This window comes from Mangifera indica, chromosome 20, assembly GCF_011075055.1.
Source record: "Mangifera indica cultivar Alphonso chromosome 20, CATAS_Mindica_2.1, whole genome shotgun sequence".
Taxonomy (NCBI): Eukaryota; Viridiplantae; Streptophyta; class Magnoliopsida; order Sapindales; family Anacardiaceae; genus Mangifera; species Mangifera indica.
In genome coordinates, this window is record NC_058156.1 from 7452383 (window position 1) to 7469951 (window position 17569).

Genomic DNA, 17569 nt, shown 5'->3' on the forward strand with positions numbered 1-17569 from the left:
CACGACACATTTGCTAGTATGAATTGCTCTGTTCTGTAAGATTTCTATAGAAGAGTATTGTGATTCGGATCACCCATCATGTGTGAGTGAGAGATATTAGATCCGGTCCACCCATGATGGGTTGCCCCGATCTATTAGGGTTACAAGACTAACCCATGATAAGCGACATTACAATATTGCCTTTGGCAGTTATTAAAAAATAACTGCCACTGTCCCTCTTATTTAATAAAGTGTAACTTCCATTGGGAAAAAAAAGTGCAGTAGAAAAACAGTGATCTCTCTTACGCTAAAAACAAAATACAATACTCTTCCAAAATCAATTCTCTAGAAGAATTCTTGTAGAAACGAGAGAGAAAATCAGCAAAGTGTGTTGTGGAAACTCTCAAGAGTGTATCGAATCGCCAAATCATCATCAATTGTCAGATTCAGGAAACCGGGTATGCTTTCTGTGATCCTGGAATTGGTTTAATTTATGCTTATAGTTTTGATTTGGACAAATGTCTCTTTATTGTTCATGTGTGTTAGGTATTTAAAATTTGAATAATATTATGTATATATATTTTTGGTATACTATTTACGTATATAGATGATATGTCATAATATGATTGAGTGTTATTTATCTTTAATTTAAAATCATTCAATCACATAATGATATATTATTTGTATCCAAATTATATATAAAAAATGTGTACACTTGTTAAAATTGTCTTCTTCCTCAAATTTGATAAACCAAGATATTTTGATTTTTGCTGAAATTCACTTGAGTTGGGTTCAATTTTTGGGCCTTAAATTCTTTAATGTTACATTTTATTTAACTCTTGTAAATTAGTGTATGTAATCAGATCGTGGGATACCATTCTAGTTGCAAAAATATCAAGTGGAGCTTAACATTATGTGGAAAGAATAGAAACCTAGTGGTGCTTAGTGTATTTCAGATATGGAAATAGACTATTGTCTAATTGAATGGGACGAATTAGTTGTGCAAATTGTGTGTGGTTTTGTTGATGTTTAACTTCTACTTGTAAAAGACATTGGTTTGATTTTAAATTTGATTTGACTTTATTGTACAAGGTCCCATGAATGTAAGCTCTATGGAATATAGTCAAACCATGTAAAAATACTATACCCTTTTAAATTTAAGCTCTATTTGTTAATTCATTTGGTTTTTCTTGTGTTTATTATTGGAAGCTCTCTAATAAAATCCATATTATTCACTTATATGTGAACTTTCAATTAGTATAGAGCGGGTTATGAATTTCATTATGGTCAATAGATCCTCTCAACTTTGATTTATAGTTTCTTAAACTTTGTTTATTTCCCATGCGTGATTCTTCTTCTCCCTTGAACTAGAATTATTCCAAGAGGGTGGTTACATGACTCTACTTATGTTAGATAGAACTAACTATATGTATAGGAAGGCCAAAATGAGACTATTTTGGAAATCCATTAATGAGAAGGTTTGGATATCTATGGTGAATGGTTAAGTTCGTCCAGTCATTTTTGAATATGAGAGTTTTAAGCTTAAACTAGTAGAACAATGGATATCTATTGAACTTGAATAGTCTAACCAGAACTGTAAAGCTATTCATGTCATATTTTAATGTTGGTTCCATTAATCAAATGAAATTAAATAATTAGTTTCCAAAGATGCTTTGGACAAACTGAGAATTAAAAATAAAGGAACAAAACTGTTAAAAAGAGTAGACTTAGAGATGTTGGTTTCTCTTCCAAATAGTAATTGTTTTAAGTAGTTAATTAAGGTATTTAGTGGTCCTCAAAATCCTTCAATTTTACATAATGGTAGGATGCATTTAAGCTTTTCTTGAGATCCCTGGGTTAGTGACTTTTGAAAGAGCACATACACAATTTTTGTAAGAAATCAAATCACCTAGAAGGTTCAAATCCTAGAAAGTAATCGGTGATATTATACAACAAATTCTTCCAGCAATGAAGAGGGGTTAATATTTATATTCTGCATATATATAATTTTGTTTCTATCTTGCATATTTTGGATTTTGTGCATAGATGGAGACTTTATGTTGTCTAACAAAAGATTAACAACTTATTTTAAAACTTAACAATACATGAGAACAAATCCAACTCTCTAAACTCGTTAGAAAAGTGTTGTGTTCGTTGTTAGAATGATTTCCCCCCTAATAAAACTATGTGTATCCATTTTGAGTATATAAATATATACTTATTTATATGTGTTATCATATGATTGAGTGATTTTAAATTAAAGATGAAATATTACTTAATTAAATAATAACACATATAAATGTGTACATATTTGTATATCTAAAATAGGTACATATAATATTGTTTTTTCTCCCCAAAGTTGCATTAATGGAGGAATGCATAAATGTGGAGAAGATAGAGTAAAATGAACTGACGGAGTCTCTTTGAACCTATAAAATTAACTCAAAGATATGAGACAATAATTAAAAAAAAAACTATGGTCTTGCTCTTAAATAGTCTATTTGAAAGGATTGCTATATGCCCAACTTTACAAATCTATAGCAGACGAGTAAGGCCAATCATAAAAATGAAATCCTTATAAAATCCCAAGATTAAGGATTGATTTATACTCACATTAAGGTGAAAATTTGTGACTTACCAACATTTGGTGACTTCGCCCTTGTAAGAACTTGAATTTTGATCTTTCACAAGTTCTCATAAGGTTGCAAAGCTACTATTTGTCTACATAGAGGAGTTGAGAAACCCTCACAAATCCAGTAAAATTGATGGGAACACACATTAATGCTAGTTTGTGTTAGGTTAAATGAATGTTGTTAAACCTGCATTCATATTGTTGTGCACTTGATTATAATGTTGCAGTGGCCCCATGTCATGAGCATGAAAATTAGCCCATGACACTGTACCTTTTGGACTTCTTAGGGTAACAAATGAAGTGTCCATTTAAAGTTCAATAATTCACTTTTCTTTCCTTTAGATTGTACCTCAAAATGAAGATGTCTTAAACTTGTTTCTTTCTCATCTCTAATTCAAAAGGTGTCTTTTGAACTGCTTTGTTTGAAACTATGTTTAATAAAGAAGTTGTAGTTTTTAATGCATGTATCCATAAGGATTTGAGCAAGAACCAGTTAATTATCATACTTCTAACCATATCAATTAAAGTCTGATTTGCCTTTTCTGTTATACTATTTTGTTGAGATGTACATGACATAGTATATTGTGTACATATGCCACATTTTTCAAAGAAATTTGCAAATGGATCAATAAAATTTTTTGATTCATTATATTTTTATAGTATTGTTGTCTTTATCTAATCTTACAATTTTCACTTTTCTATTTAATTGTCCTTTAACCTTGTTTAGGAAAATTTTTATAACACCCGCATATTGAGAGTTTTTCTTAAATACATTGACGTAACCATAACGTGAACAATCATCAATAAAAATAATGAAATACATTTTTCCACAAAAAAGATGACAAATACTAAAGTTTGCATATATTAGTGTGTATTATTTCAAAAAATTGTGTTTCTTGTGGTCCTTTTTTTAATTTTGTTTGGTTTTCTTTTCCTTTATGCAACCCAAACATGTTTCAAGATCAACAAAATATAAATTTTGTAAAATCTCACTCTTTACCAAACTTTCCAACCTTTTTTCTTTTTTTTGATATATAACCCAAACGTTCATGCGACATAAGAAAAGAAAATTTTTCATCAAGAATGCTAACTTTTGACCCAATACAATCAATTCACAACAAGAGAGAATTCAATGAAAACATTATCAAGTTTTATTTTATATAAGTCATCAACAAGGAAATTTGACCCATATGGAACAAAATCCTTATATAGATTAAAACTTGTAGAAATAAAATTAACATAAAGTCCATACCTGTCTAATTTCCCTAAAGAAATAAGATTTTTAAAATTTGAAGGTACATAGAGTGTATCATAAAGATATAAATGATATCCACTATCCAAGATCAATAAGTCGCTATGACTTCAAAAAAAGCCATCATTTGGTTCCCTATAAATTGGAAATGATTTCATGGATTTGTAATTTAGATCATAAGGAATAGCAAGATAACATTTGTAATGTGAATTGTAGCACCATAATCTAGCTACCATATATTATTAGAAACATTACATAAATTTGATACATAACATACAAAAACTATTGAGAATACATTTCTTTTTCTAATTGATATTTTTGTTTGTGTAGTCCTTTTGAAAACGACAAATTTTCAATAAAAAATGGAACTTCTTCGCTTCTTGTTTTTTTCTTTTAGTCTAAGAATCATCAGAAGACCATCTATATTTCTTGAACCATTTTACAATGGTTTTGATACTTTTATTAACTTTTTTCTTTAACTATGTGACCCCTTTTACTTTTAAGTCATGCTTCCTCCAATACAAACCTACTTACCAATTCATTTATGTTCTACTTATCCTTTGTAATGTTATAGTTAATTTGAAAAGACTCATACTTGAGAGGTATAATGTTCTACTTATACTTTGTAGTAGACCTAGCCACAGGCCAGTTTGGCCCGTGAACCGAACCGAAACCGATCTGGATGAAACCGAAAAACCCGGAACCAGATTAAACCGGAATAGAAACTGGATTTTGACAGTTTGGTTCCGGTTTACCTAAATTAGAACCATAAAATCGTCGGTTCACACCGGTTTATGAACCGATATATAAACCGGCGGTTTACTATGCTGAACCGAAAATTTTTGAATTTTTAGAATTTTTTTAAAATTTATTTAAATAGCCAACAGTTCCCTACGTAGGGAACCGTTGGCTTGCAACAGAAGAAGAAGTTGCAGGGGACCTGGTCCCCTGCAAATTTTTCATAGAATCCCCTGCAATTTTTTAAATTACAATTTACCCCCCTATTTTTTAATTTTTTCAAAATTTTTTTTTCTATATAATACCAATTCAAATTTCATTCTCTCTACTACTCCCACTCTCAATCCTTCAAACTGTCATTCTCATTCTTTCAACTCTTAATACTCTCTCAATCTTTCAATTCAATCAAATTCTTTTAAATTTAATTAAATTCTTTCTTAATTTTTTATTAATTCTAATTTCTATTTTTATTAAACAATTCATAATTAATTATGGAATTTATTTCTATAATTAATTTTATTTATTATTTTTGTATTATCTTTCCTAATTAATTATATTTACTTTTTTATTATCTTTTATAATTAATCAAATAATTTATTTATATAACTAATTTTATTTATTATCAAAAAATAGCAAGTAGTGAAAATTCTTCCGGTAATAGGCGATTTGTTCAATATTCACATATATCAACTGTGAATGAAAATCAACTGTGAATGAAAATCAACTTATAGACTCCAAGAAGATATGTAGGAAGCTTAATTGAAAAATCAAGTTCAAGCATTTCTTTTAATTTTCAATTATTGTAATAATAATTTAAAAATTAAATCAAGATCATATATTATAATTGACGGTTCAATATCGGTTTCGAACCGAAATCGTCGATTCCGATCTGGGGCCATGAACCGAAACCGTCGATTCCGAACCGTAGACGAACCGTCCTATTACAGTTTCGGTTCAGGGTCCTTATGTTTTCGAATTGTGAACCGATGATTTCGAACCGAAACTGACGGTTCACGATCTGTGGCTAAGTCTACTTTGTAGTGTTATAGTTAATTTCAAAAGGCCCCTACCTAATAGGCAAAGAGATCAAAACAAACTGAATTAAAAAAGCGTCATTTATTGCCAAGCCCAAACAAGGTTTGTCTTGTCAATGATATATTTTTGCACGTTTTATCAATTCATTGTACTTCATGGTCTTTGTAAATGCTTAGATTCAAGAAACTATGAACATGGTGTGCACACTTTATGCATTTTGTGATCACATTCTATGATTACTCTTTTTACCTTTGCAACTAACATAAATTTTGTCCTTTTTGAATTTGTTATAACTTTTTTAGATGAATTGTTTTGATTTGGACAAATGTCTCTTTATTGTTCATGTGTGTTAGGTATTTAAAATTTGAACAATGTTATGTATATATATTTTTGGTATACTATTTATATATATATGTGATATGTCATAATATGATTGAGTGTTATTTATCTTTAATTTAAAATCATTTAATCATATGATGATATATTATTTGTATCCAAATTATATATAAAAAATGTGTACACTTGTTAAAATTTTCTTCTTCCTCAAATTTGATAAACCAAGATATTCCGATTTTTGCTGAAATTCACTTGAGTTGGGTTTAATTTTTGGGCTTTAAATTCTTTAATATCACATTTTATTTAACTCTTGTGAATTAGCGTACGTAATCAGATCGTGGGATACCATTCTAGTTGCAAAAATATCAAGTGAAGCTTAACACTATGTGGAAAGAATAGAAACCTAATGGTACTTAGTGTATTTCAGATATGGAAATAGACTATTGTCTAATTGAATGGGACAAATTAATTGTGCAAACTGTGTGTGGTTTTGTTGATGTTTAATTTCTACTTGTAAAAGACATTGGTTTGATTTTAAATTTGATTTGACTTTATTGTACAAGGTCCCATGAATGTAAGCTCTATGGAATATAGTCAAACCATGTAAAAATACTATACCCCTTTAAATTTAAGCTCTATTTGTTAATTCATTTGGTTTTTGTTGTGTTTATTATTAGAAGCTCTCTAATAAAATCCATATTATTCACTTATATGTGAACTTTCAATTAGTATAGAGCGGGTTATGAATTTCATTATGGTCAATAGATCCTCTCAACTTTGATTTATAGTTTCTTAAACTTTGTTTATTTCCCATGCGTGATTCTTCTTCTCCCTTGAACTAGAATTATTCCAAGAGGGTGGTTGCATGACTCTACCTATGTTAGATAGAACTAACTATATGTATAGGAAGGCCAAAATGAGACTATTTTGGAAATCCATTAATGAGAAGGTTTGGATATCTATTGTGAATGGTTAAGTTCGTCTTATCATTTTTGAATATGAGAGTTTTAAGATTAAACTAGTTGAACAATGGACATTTATTGAACTTGAACAGTCTAAACTGGTTCCATTAATCAAATGAAATTAAATAATTAGTTTCCAAAGATGCGTTGGACAAACTGAGAATTAAAAATAAAGGAACAAAACTGTTAAAAAGAGTAGACTTAGAGATGTTGGTTTCTCTTCCAAATAGTAATTGTTTTAAGTAGTTAATTAAGGTATTTAGTGGTCCTCAAAATCCTTCAATTTTACATCCTTAATAGTTGGATGTATTTAAGCTTTTCTTGAGGTTCCTGGGTAAGTGACTTTTGAAAGAGCACGTACATAATTTTTGTAAGAAATCAAATCACCTAGAAGATACAAATCCTAGAAAGTAATTGATGATATTATACAACAAAGTAATGATGAGAGGTTAATATTTATATTCTGCATATATATAATTTTGTTTCTACCTTACATATTTTGGATTTTGTGCATAGATAGAGACTTTATTTTGTCTAACAAAAGATTAACAACTTATTTTAAAACTTAACAATACTTGAGAATGAGTCCAACTCTCTAAACTCATTAGAAAAGTGTTGCGTTCGTTGTTAGAATAATTTCCCTTCTAATAAAATAATGTGTATCCACTTTGAATACATAAATATACACATGCTTATATGTGTCCTCATATAATTGAGTGATTTTAAATTAAAAATAAAGTATTACCTAAACAAGTAATGACATATATAAATGTGTATATATTTATGTATCTAAAATAGGTACATATAGTATTGTTCTTTCTTCCCAAAGTCTCATTAATGGAGGAATGCATAAATGTGGAGAAGATAGAGTAAAATGAACTGACGGAGTCTCTTTAAACCTATAAAATTAACTCAAAGGTATGAGACAATAAGGAAAAAAAAAAAACTATGGTCTTGCTCTTAAATAGTCTATTTGAAAGGATTGCTATATGCCTAAGTTTACAAATCTATAGCAGACGAGTAAAGCCAATCATAAAAATGAAATCCTTATAAAATCCCAGGATTAAAGATTGATTTATATACTCACATTAAGGTGAAAATTTGTGACTTACCAACATTTGGTGACTCCACCATTGTAAGAACTTGAATTTTGATCTTTCACAAGTTCTCATTAAGGTAGCAAAGCTACTATTTGTCGACATAGAGGAGTTGAGAAACCCTCACAAATCCAGTAAAATTGATGGGAACGCACATTAATGCTAGTTTGTGTTAGATTAAATGAATGCGTGGTTACATTCTCTAGGGAAGAGAAAAGAATGAAATACTCCTCTTCTATGAAAGTCAATTGCTAAAATAAGTGAAATAATTATTTAATTTATACTAAATAACCCCAATCACGACTGATAAAATGCCTATTATTGAATCTCCAATACCTCCCATTAAACACGACACCGAATAAAATATTATAGGTAAATGGACTATTTTCCACTAAGTTTTAGTTTAATTTTAAAAGTATATTTATGTCTGATGAAAAATTTAAACATTTACTCAAAATTTAATCTATTAAGATTCACTCACATATTTTCTGTTAGGGTTAAAAGACAAACTCATCATTTTATCAATAATTTAAATAATTAAAATTTATCTCATTTTCTCTCCTTTAATTTGAAAAACTAATATTTGTCTCCTAAATTAAGTTTTAAAAAATTCACTTTTTCCTCTTGAAATCTAACCACTTTCTCTAATGATAACGAAGAAGTTTTCATCCAGAGGTTGACCTCTAAACGATGATCATCGTCCAAGAAGGATGACTATCGTCCAAATCTGGATGACGAGTGTCGTCCAAGAAATGGACGATGCTCCATTGTCCAATGAAGGTCGACGAGGATCATCTAGATCTGGATGATGCTTGTCACTCTTCCTCCAGCCAAGTCGTCACCGGTGCCGAAGAGAAAGTGAAAAAAAAAAGTAGGGATTTGGGAGGAGGGGTGAAAGTTATTTTCAAAGTTCAGGTATGGGGGTAAAAGTTAATTTTTAAAATCAGAGAGGAAAAAAACGATAAAATTATATAACTTGAATATAAATAGTAAAATGATGGTTTTACCCCTATATTTAACAGAAAACTTAATGACTGTTTAAAGATGGCTGGGTATTTAGTTTTTTCATCATACGTGGATATACTTTTGAGATTAAACTAAAACTTGGGTGGGAAACAATCATTTTCCAATATTATATTACCCCTAAAATTGCCTACCAAAAAATAATTTTACCTTCATTTGTTGCAATAAACATATATTTCACCCCTACTGATGGAAAATCAAGTATTTTGTGACCAAATTTCTAATTTCAAACCAAAACACACCTTAGACTTCCTTTAAACACTTTTTTTCAATCAATTAAGGACCAATTTTAACTAAAAAAATGTGACATTCATAATTTAAAAAAAAAAAAAAACCTTGAATCCAAATGCAAAACGCAAATCCTACTTTTAAAACATTACAACAATCATAATAAACTTTAAAATAAATTATTAGACCATTTGATACTACTCTTTGACTATGTTTTGAGCAAAATTTTAGGAAGAAGTTAAATTAATTTTAGTCACAGTCCATCAGTAGATAAAGTTTATTAGTAGTAATATATGCACAAATAATATACATAATTTTATATATAAACAATGATAAGTTATCATATGATTAAATAATTTTAAATTAAAAATAAAATAATATTAAATTATATACTGATTTATTATTATTTGTATATAAAATTATCATATAATTTTATTTATATGTAATCAAATAATGGCCAATCAATTTTTATATGTTAGGGTAAATTTGACAAATTTTATTTCTTTGTCTATTTTGGTATAATCCATAGATGGACTAATAAGTTAATTTAATTAATTAAACTTTTTCTTCGTCTTAATTCTCACCAAACAAAGGAATGGCAATCTTGTAATATTCTGTAAAAACAAGGGTAAACGCAATACCCGCCGAAATGTCAGACTCCTCATCGACTGACTGTCGCGGCCCCGAATTACAACGGCTCAAACCCCAATAAGTCTGTCCTGACTTTTCAAGGACACAAGTAAGTTAAATAACCTATCCTCCCAAGATTTCTATCCTTCACCATTACTCCTAATCGTCATCATTCTATTTAAATTTCAAATTCTAACTAAGCTCTATAATAAGCCTGCAAAAACTCATTAATATTGCTCTATAATTACATTATTGGACAAAACCTTGTATTTTTTTTTCCTTTGAACATTAGTTTAAAGGTATTTTATTATTATAATTAGGAGATTATATTAAAAATAGATTATTTTAAAAATTATTGAATATAAATTATTATTATGTTTAATAAAATTTGATAAAAATGAATATATATAAATAATTATTGTATTTGGTTAAAAGTAATAAAAAATATTAGTATATTATTTTACTTAAATATTATTGGATATAATTATTCTAAAATATTTTTTATGTTATTTATTATATTAATTGAAAATGTAATTATATTTTTTAAAAAAATTAATAAATAAAAATATAGTTATAATAAAATCAAGATTAACTTAGTAATATTTTAATATCAAAAATAAAGGTAGTAATCAGATTATTTCTTATATTACCTACCATATCACTATGATAATAAAAGATTATTTAAATCTATTTAAATCTTTTATTACTTATAAACCAAATAAAGAAATATAGTAATAAAAAATATATTATCAGAGTAATTTTTTAATCTTTTTCACCCAATGCCCCTTAAATGTTAAATCTGGACAAACAACTAATTATTAAATTTGGTATCAAAATACATATCTTAATTTATTTAAGAGTGCAATTAGACCGGACAAACAAGTGAGTGAGTCGGATATGGGTCAGCTTAAAAATGGTGTGAATAAAAAGTAGATTAATTTATATAGGTAATAATTTTAAAATTCGTATCCCAACTTTGTGAGTATGGGTCAACTCGCAAGTTATCCGATAATATTACTTTTTTACCATTTTCTCTTTTGTTCTTCTTATTTTAATATATTTATTTTATAATTTTTAATATTTTTCTTTTCAAATATTTTATGGAAGAACGAAAATCTACTTACAAATTATAAAAATGTATTCTATAGATTTGAAGAATATTAATATTAAATACGAAATAAATATTTACAACAAAGTGTTTAATGCTCAAATTTTTAAAATTTATTTTCGAAACACATTCTTAATTTTAAAGTGTATTTGAGTTAATTTCACGTTAAGGGAGGAAAAAATAAAAATTTATTTTGAATTTATTGTGAATTTGATATTGAACAGAAAAAAAATATGAATAAAAAAATCACAAATGACCCCCAAGGCATACCCTTCTTGCCTTAAAAAATATATTATTTACGAATATGGGTTTAAACAGTTACAAATTAAAAAATCTAAAGCTATCTCTGTTATTTGATAGGTGTCCAAAATAACCCACATATTTTGTTAGGTAAAACTGTAATAATGAAAATATATAAATACAAATATTCGGATGCAGTAGTAAGATTATTTAAAAGTGTTTTACAATTTTTAAATGCCGGCAAATTTCCTAATAACATAAGGGTATTATTGTCAATATATTATTTTATCATTTCCGAACACATCAATTCAAATCTTTTGATCGTTACAAAGCCTCGGCGCTATAAAACAAAAACAATAACCTAAGTTTAAGAGGGCCAGAGACCTTCAAGGTAGTTGTACCTTGTTCTTAAACGTTGTACCTTTGCTTTTCGTTCTGGTTTTCCTGAAAGTAATAGCAACACTATTCATTGCCTTTGCTTCTGATACAAACACTCAATCTCCGAAGAAATTTGCGCCGGTTTGTTTCTGTTTCTAAATTCGTTACTAATTTCTTTAATTTAAGGTTTAACCATTCAAAATCCTGTGATTTCACATTGCACATTTGTGTAGAGAGATGGAAGAAGAAATGGAGATGGAGTTACCTGTGTTTGAGGCGCGTGAGATTGACCTCGACTACGAGTTCGATGCGGCTCGGTTCTTCGACTTCACTCGCGAAGAGTCTTTCCCTGAGGCGCGTGAGGCTGAGCTCTGGTTCGAGTCGGCGCCGAGTTATCCACCTTCTCGTCAGCCTCTTTTAAGCTTAAAACCCTAACTCTTTCGGTTTTTTCTTTTCTGCGATTTTAGTTGTTAGTGTGCATTACTTTACTAATAGTTTTTTCTTTCCCCTTTGTCTTGCAGCCTTTGTGGCAAAATTAGTGTTAAGAGAGGACATTCTCCTTAAAAATGTGAATACATCTCCAAAATCTATAGTTAACACATCGCTGGATAATGACTCTAATAGTTACGTGGACCCCGAATTCTCCCAAATAGGTATAACTTATTAAGTGGCTTTAGTTTTCCTATGCTTTTGTCACGTTTACTACATTGTTTGACGGGTAGTTTGTTTTGTAGATTAGTCAATTTCCGTTTGCTAGAGTTTGTGAAATGCTGCACAGTCTAGTGGAGAAGTTTATTTGTTGTTTTTATTCTATGATTTCTTGTAAATTACTTCTGAGTTATTTTTTATTGTTAATAGAATAGGCATTCTGTTAGAGCTTCGCTTTCCATTTCTCAACTTTGGAGTACTTTGTTATGAGCAATCTACATTGTTGTTCTATCATGGTCATTTAGTTAAGGTATTCCTATTGTTTCCTTAGGTTCACCATCATCATGCTTGACATGACCACATCACCATCCATTTCCTTTGTAAAAGTTTCTATTCTTCAAGCCTCGGCCAAAGGGCCAGTCTTACTGCTTGAAAAGTCTTCTATCACTAAGCTTGTTTTCTTTCTCAGTTTTATTTTCATTTTGAATATTTGCTGCAAGTTGTGCAGGAACTAGAAACTGGTTGGGCGGTACTAAGGTCATGTTACTTGTTTGGCATGGAGCATTATGATGAATACTCTTGTAGGATTGTTCTTTTGGTAGCTTGCATGTAATACATACAACTTAACAATAATAGGAAATTGAAGACAATTTTCTTGGAGTCTTTATGTAAATCCTTAAGTTTAAATTGTGATTACTAATAGTATCAAGTTTTGTAATTATTAAACTGTGCAGAGATGAGTGAGGGTATCTTCACCAACATACATGGTGGTGATCTACAAAAGGTCTGGTATAAACCATTAGACTTAGCTAAAGGTGATTATTTTTCTTCCTTGAAAATTGATGCATACACTGTGAGGATGCTTGCCTGTGGTTTTACAATTTAATATCAAAATAACTTGGAAAATAAATGCTTCTTTTTTCCCTTTTAGGAATGTTTAGTTTTTAAATATTGTTCTTTTGCTTTCTTTTGAATTTATTCACTTTGTTTACTGTGCACAATTTACTGAATTTTTTGTCGGCTTTTTTCCCCCTTTTAAATGTATTTGAACAGTTTGGCATTTTTATAATTGATGCCTTTGAATTATATATCTTGCTTTCCCCCACAGGATTGAAATTTTACGATCACATGTCTAGTGATAAAGCAAAAGCAAAAGCTAAACCTGTAAAGACACATACCTGTAGGATCTCAACTTTGATGAAACCAACAACAAGTCAGTTGGCCAAGCAAAATCGGCCTGCTCAAGTTGCTAATTCTAGGTAATTATATGAATTTATCTGTTGTTCAGTTTTCCTCTTGGTGTCTTTTTTTCTCTCTTACAACTGTAATCTAAAAACTCCTAAATTGTTAGTGCAGATCCTTCCATTAGGAGCACATTCTTCCAATCTGTTTATCACTTATAGATGATTTCTTAATAGTGACTCATTTAGCCATCTTAATCACTAAATTTCTATGTCAGGTTTTTTGATGCCGTTGTTCTTGATTGTTAGATTTCAGATGCTACCAATTCAAAAAGGTGAAAAGAGCCTGTGCAATTCTTTTCTGGTTGAAAGTCAAGCTCCTAAGAGGCAGAAACTAGAGGGAGGTCACTTGCGTAAGGTATAAAACTGTGCTATATCCTGAGTTAACCAACCAACACAAACTTTTGACAGGCTCAGTTGTGAATTGTTGCTTGAGGGCTAGAATTAGCTAGAAATTTAGGGCAAGGGTATAAGTATATTTTTTGTTTGTTAGTTTAACCTCATTTAATAGATTCCTAATCTTATCTTGTTTTCTGCTTTACAGGCTGCTGATGACAAGCTGCAAACTAACTTTGTTCACAAGGCACCTAAAAAGGCATGTTACCTTATGTTTGATGCTTGAATTGTACCTCAAATTGTATTCGCTTTTCTAGTGTCTCATATATAATTGACTAATTCAAGGGTCTAAGGTACTTCACTTATTTTAAGAAAATATTTTTCTTACTAGACTTGTTTGCTAAATAATTTTGTTGTCTGAATATGAATAAATTAAAAGTCAAATCTAGAATGTGGGGGGGGGGGGGGGGGGGGGGGGGGGGTGTGTGGTGGACTTACTTCGTAGCACTTTTTGGACAAATAAAATTTCCTTACATTCTTGCAACTTTTATAACCAACACAATGAAGTTCAGTTTGCTTTTTGTGTTACTGTAGGTGAGAAGTTGAAAATTTGGGTAGAACTAAACTTTTGGCCATTGCAGGTTTAATTTCTTATTATAATTTGAATATGCCAATAGTTGTTGGATTGGAACTATAAAAATTAGATGGAGGCTAGAAAGGGAGTGATAAAGTCTATGTATTGGTGGACCACTCCATCTGCTCTCAAAGGTTATGTTTGGGCCTGTGTTCAGGGCTTGGTGTGACAACGTTCTGAAAATCTACAAAGGGACATATTCAAGCTGTGGGATCATGTTGTGAAAATCTGCAAACAGATGCATTCAAGCTGTAAAATTTACCAATCATTTCTGGGTGGCTTTGCAGGATGGAACTTTTGATAAAAACTCTGTGCAGGTGAAGCTGAAACTCACTGTTCCTAGAGAGCCTGACCTTGAAACAGCACATAGGGCCCAAAGGACAAGGTTTACTTTTGTTATTCTAACTATACATATAAACTAGGTATTCACTCACAGCTGCTGGGCTAATGGCACATTCATATTTCAGGCCAAAGAATATTGCAGAACGAGAAAATGATACAGCAGCAGCACATAGATTTAAAGCAAGGCCATTGAACAGAAAAGTTGGTGCTTAAATATGTTACCTATAAGAATTTCCAATCATTTTCTGCTTTGCGTTTATCTTCTACAATATTGCAGATTCTCAAGGCTCCGACCTTGCCGATTCCGAAGAAGAGTGCTCCAAAGTTGCCAGAATTTCAAGTGAGTGCTTACATGTCTCCTACTTGTTGACTGATTGATAGCACTATGATATTATTTAAAGAAGCATAATGGCAAACTATGGCATCTTTAACAGTCAAAAAAGAACGACCATTGACTGTGTGAAAGCAATTCTGAAACAACTCCCCTGTATCACCATTTTTCGCTCAGACATTTGTCATATTTTTTCAGGAATTTCACTTGAAGACATTGGACAGGGCCATGCTGCACACATCATCTGTTCCATCTTCTGTACACTACAACAGTGTTTCTGACAAGGTAATCCTATGTATTCTGACTATCATCAAGAAAGAGATCATTAGTTATTGAGACCTTGTGTTCAAGCAGTATAAATATTAACAACCGTTAATATGTGCCAAAAACATGTCATTAGTATATGTTTTCTTATATTTGCATTAGTACATGCCATGAATATATTCTGAAACTAAAATACAGTCTTTGCAGGAATCCAATAAACCTAGTACTGTTTCTGTGGCGGGACATGGAAATACAGATTTTGGGGGGTTAGTGTTTGTTAAAGTTTTTGCTGTAATTTCAATATCACTAGAAGGAATATTCATTTACTGGTAAATACTTATTTATTGATAAAAATGTGGTTACCTTAGAACTGCTCATACTTTGACTGGAGTAATTAGCTTAAATGCTCCAAAGAAGGATGTGATAATGCACAGTTTTAAAGCTCGTCCTCTCAATAGGAAGGTAATAAATTTTAAGGTTAGGATACTTGTTTGCAATGTCATAGCAAATTATTGAAGGCTTAAACCCTGTCTGAAAGCAGATATTTTCAAGTAAAGGAGATATTGGCATTTTCCGGAATAGTAAACGGGAAACCACAGTACCAATGGTAGTTCTTGAATACCTATCTAATATTTATTTCTTGGATATGGAGATGCTTTTGACAGAAATAATCTGGGATGATGTCATTTTAACTCTTATGCAGGAATTTAGTTTCCAAAGTGGGAAGAGGATTCAGCCTAATTTACCAATTGATCTTTTCAGCAAGGTAAAATTCAGTATGAATATGTCAGCTTATCTCCCTTCAATGCCTTTCAGATTGTAAATTTTTTTTCCAAATATTGTTTTGATTGTGGCAAAAAAATTGAAGCATGTGGTTGTGTTATTGATTGCTTGTTTTGATATATTATCCTAACGGTTCACTTTGTTGAATGCTAGCTCTCCCTGACATCAGAACTACAGCCAAGAAATGGATCTCAATTGAAATTGCCCCAATCTACCTTCATGGCTACGAAGGTTCTCTCTATTTTAAAGTTTTTAATTACTAAATGAACAGAGTATATCATCATTGATCAATTTGGTTTATAGCATACTGAGTTATTTGTTACTTTCTTTTTTGGTGTAAGAGCTCAAAAGAAAATAGATTGAATTCATTCCAGCCAGAATGTGAGGTAAGACTAGCATTCTGTGAATAAACAACTTCATATACGCATTACTAGCTAGCTTTATAGTCTTTTTCGGCACACTCTTATTAATTGCCTTTCCCATGGATGCATGTTAGTCAGGACATCTGGTGAAAGAAAAATCATCTGTTTTTGGTGGGAAGCAGAATCAATGGTGCAATGATGAAGTTGGTACCTGCTTGAATGCAAGGAGGTATGTCCGCAATCAATTGTACTTTTTGTTACTAAACTCCTTATATCTTACATTTGGATTTCAAATAATACTATATGTACAAGTAAATTATACAAACTGAGGTGGAAGTCTTTGATTGGTGATTTTGAAGAGAGGAAAAAGTGAATAATCACATCACTCAATTACAAACTATTATCTCAGTTTGTAGAGATAAATTTGTATAATTTGTTTGTATGTATAGTTTTATCTTTTGAATATCAAATAATTGAGTTTGAAATTGCCACAGGAGTTTGGGCATCCGCTGAGAGTAGTTACTTTATAATTGCAAAACTTTCTACAGCTTGTTTGTTGCTGTATGAAATCCATGGAAGGCACAGTTCAACATTTTACCTCTCAAGTCACTGATCTAACAAATTTACGTTAAGCGAACCTCTTTGTCCATACAATCCGTAGCTGGCTGTGCATACTCAATAATTTGAAGGCAAATGTTGTACAGCTGTCAAGGCCGCCTCACTCATACCATCTTTTTTTGAAGCTTTAACTTTGTAACAGAAATTAATTGAGAAATATATCCTACCCTTTTCTGCAAGTTTCTTCTAATATTCATAGGCTCAATTGGTGGTTTTCTCTTTGCAGTTTTAATTAGCATGGCTGCCTCTGTAATTTTGTTGGCTATGGCAGGAAGTAGATCGGAACAACAACAGGGGAAAATTGAATCCCAAGCACCTAAGGTTGGATTCAAGTGAAGTTTGTTCTAGTTTGTGTTTGAGTTTAATAAGTTT

The 17569-nt window shown here is 30.6% G+C and overlaps 1 protein-coding gene across 4 annotated transcripts; it reads left to right on the top strand.

Annotated features, from left to right (window-relative positions):
* Positions 1-11620: 11620 nt before the first annotated feature.
* LOC123204490 (protein TPX2) lies at positions 11621-17376 on the top strand. Of its 4 annotated transcripts, none has more exons than XM_044621168.1 (19): positions 11621-11779; positions 11872-12044; positions 12160-12291; positions 13021-13101; positions 13395-13545; positions 13777-13885; positions 14072-14122; positions 14785-14882; positions 14965-15040; positions 15117-15179; positions 15369-15455; positions 15633-15700; positions 15803-15896; positions 15976-16041; positions 16138-16200; positions 16371-16448; positions 16559-16603; positions 16714-16808; positions 17074-17376. In XM_044621168.1, exons 2-19 carry the CDS (start codon positions 11876-11878, stop codon positions 17090-17092), a joined length of 1545 nt encoding a protein of 514 aa, XP_044477103.1. In that variant the 5' UTR covers positions 11621-11779; positions 11872-11875; the 3' UTR covers positions 17093-17376. The 4 variants fall into 4 exon arrangements, 3 of the variants coding, with proteins under 3 accessions (XP_044477103.1, XP_044477104.1, XP_044477105.1); XM_044621169.1 differs by having other exon boundaries at positions 15642-15700; XM_044621170.1 differs by having other exon boundaries at positions 11872-12029.
* Positions 17377-17569: the final 193 nt, after the last annotated feature.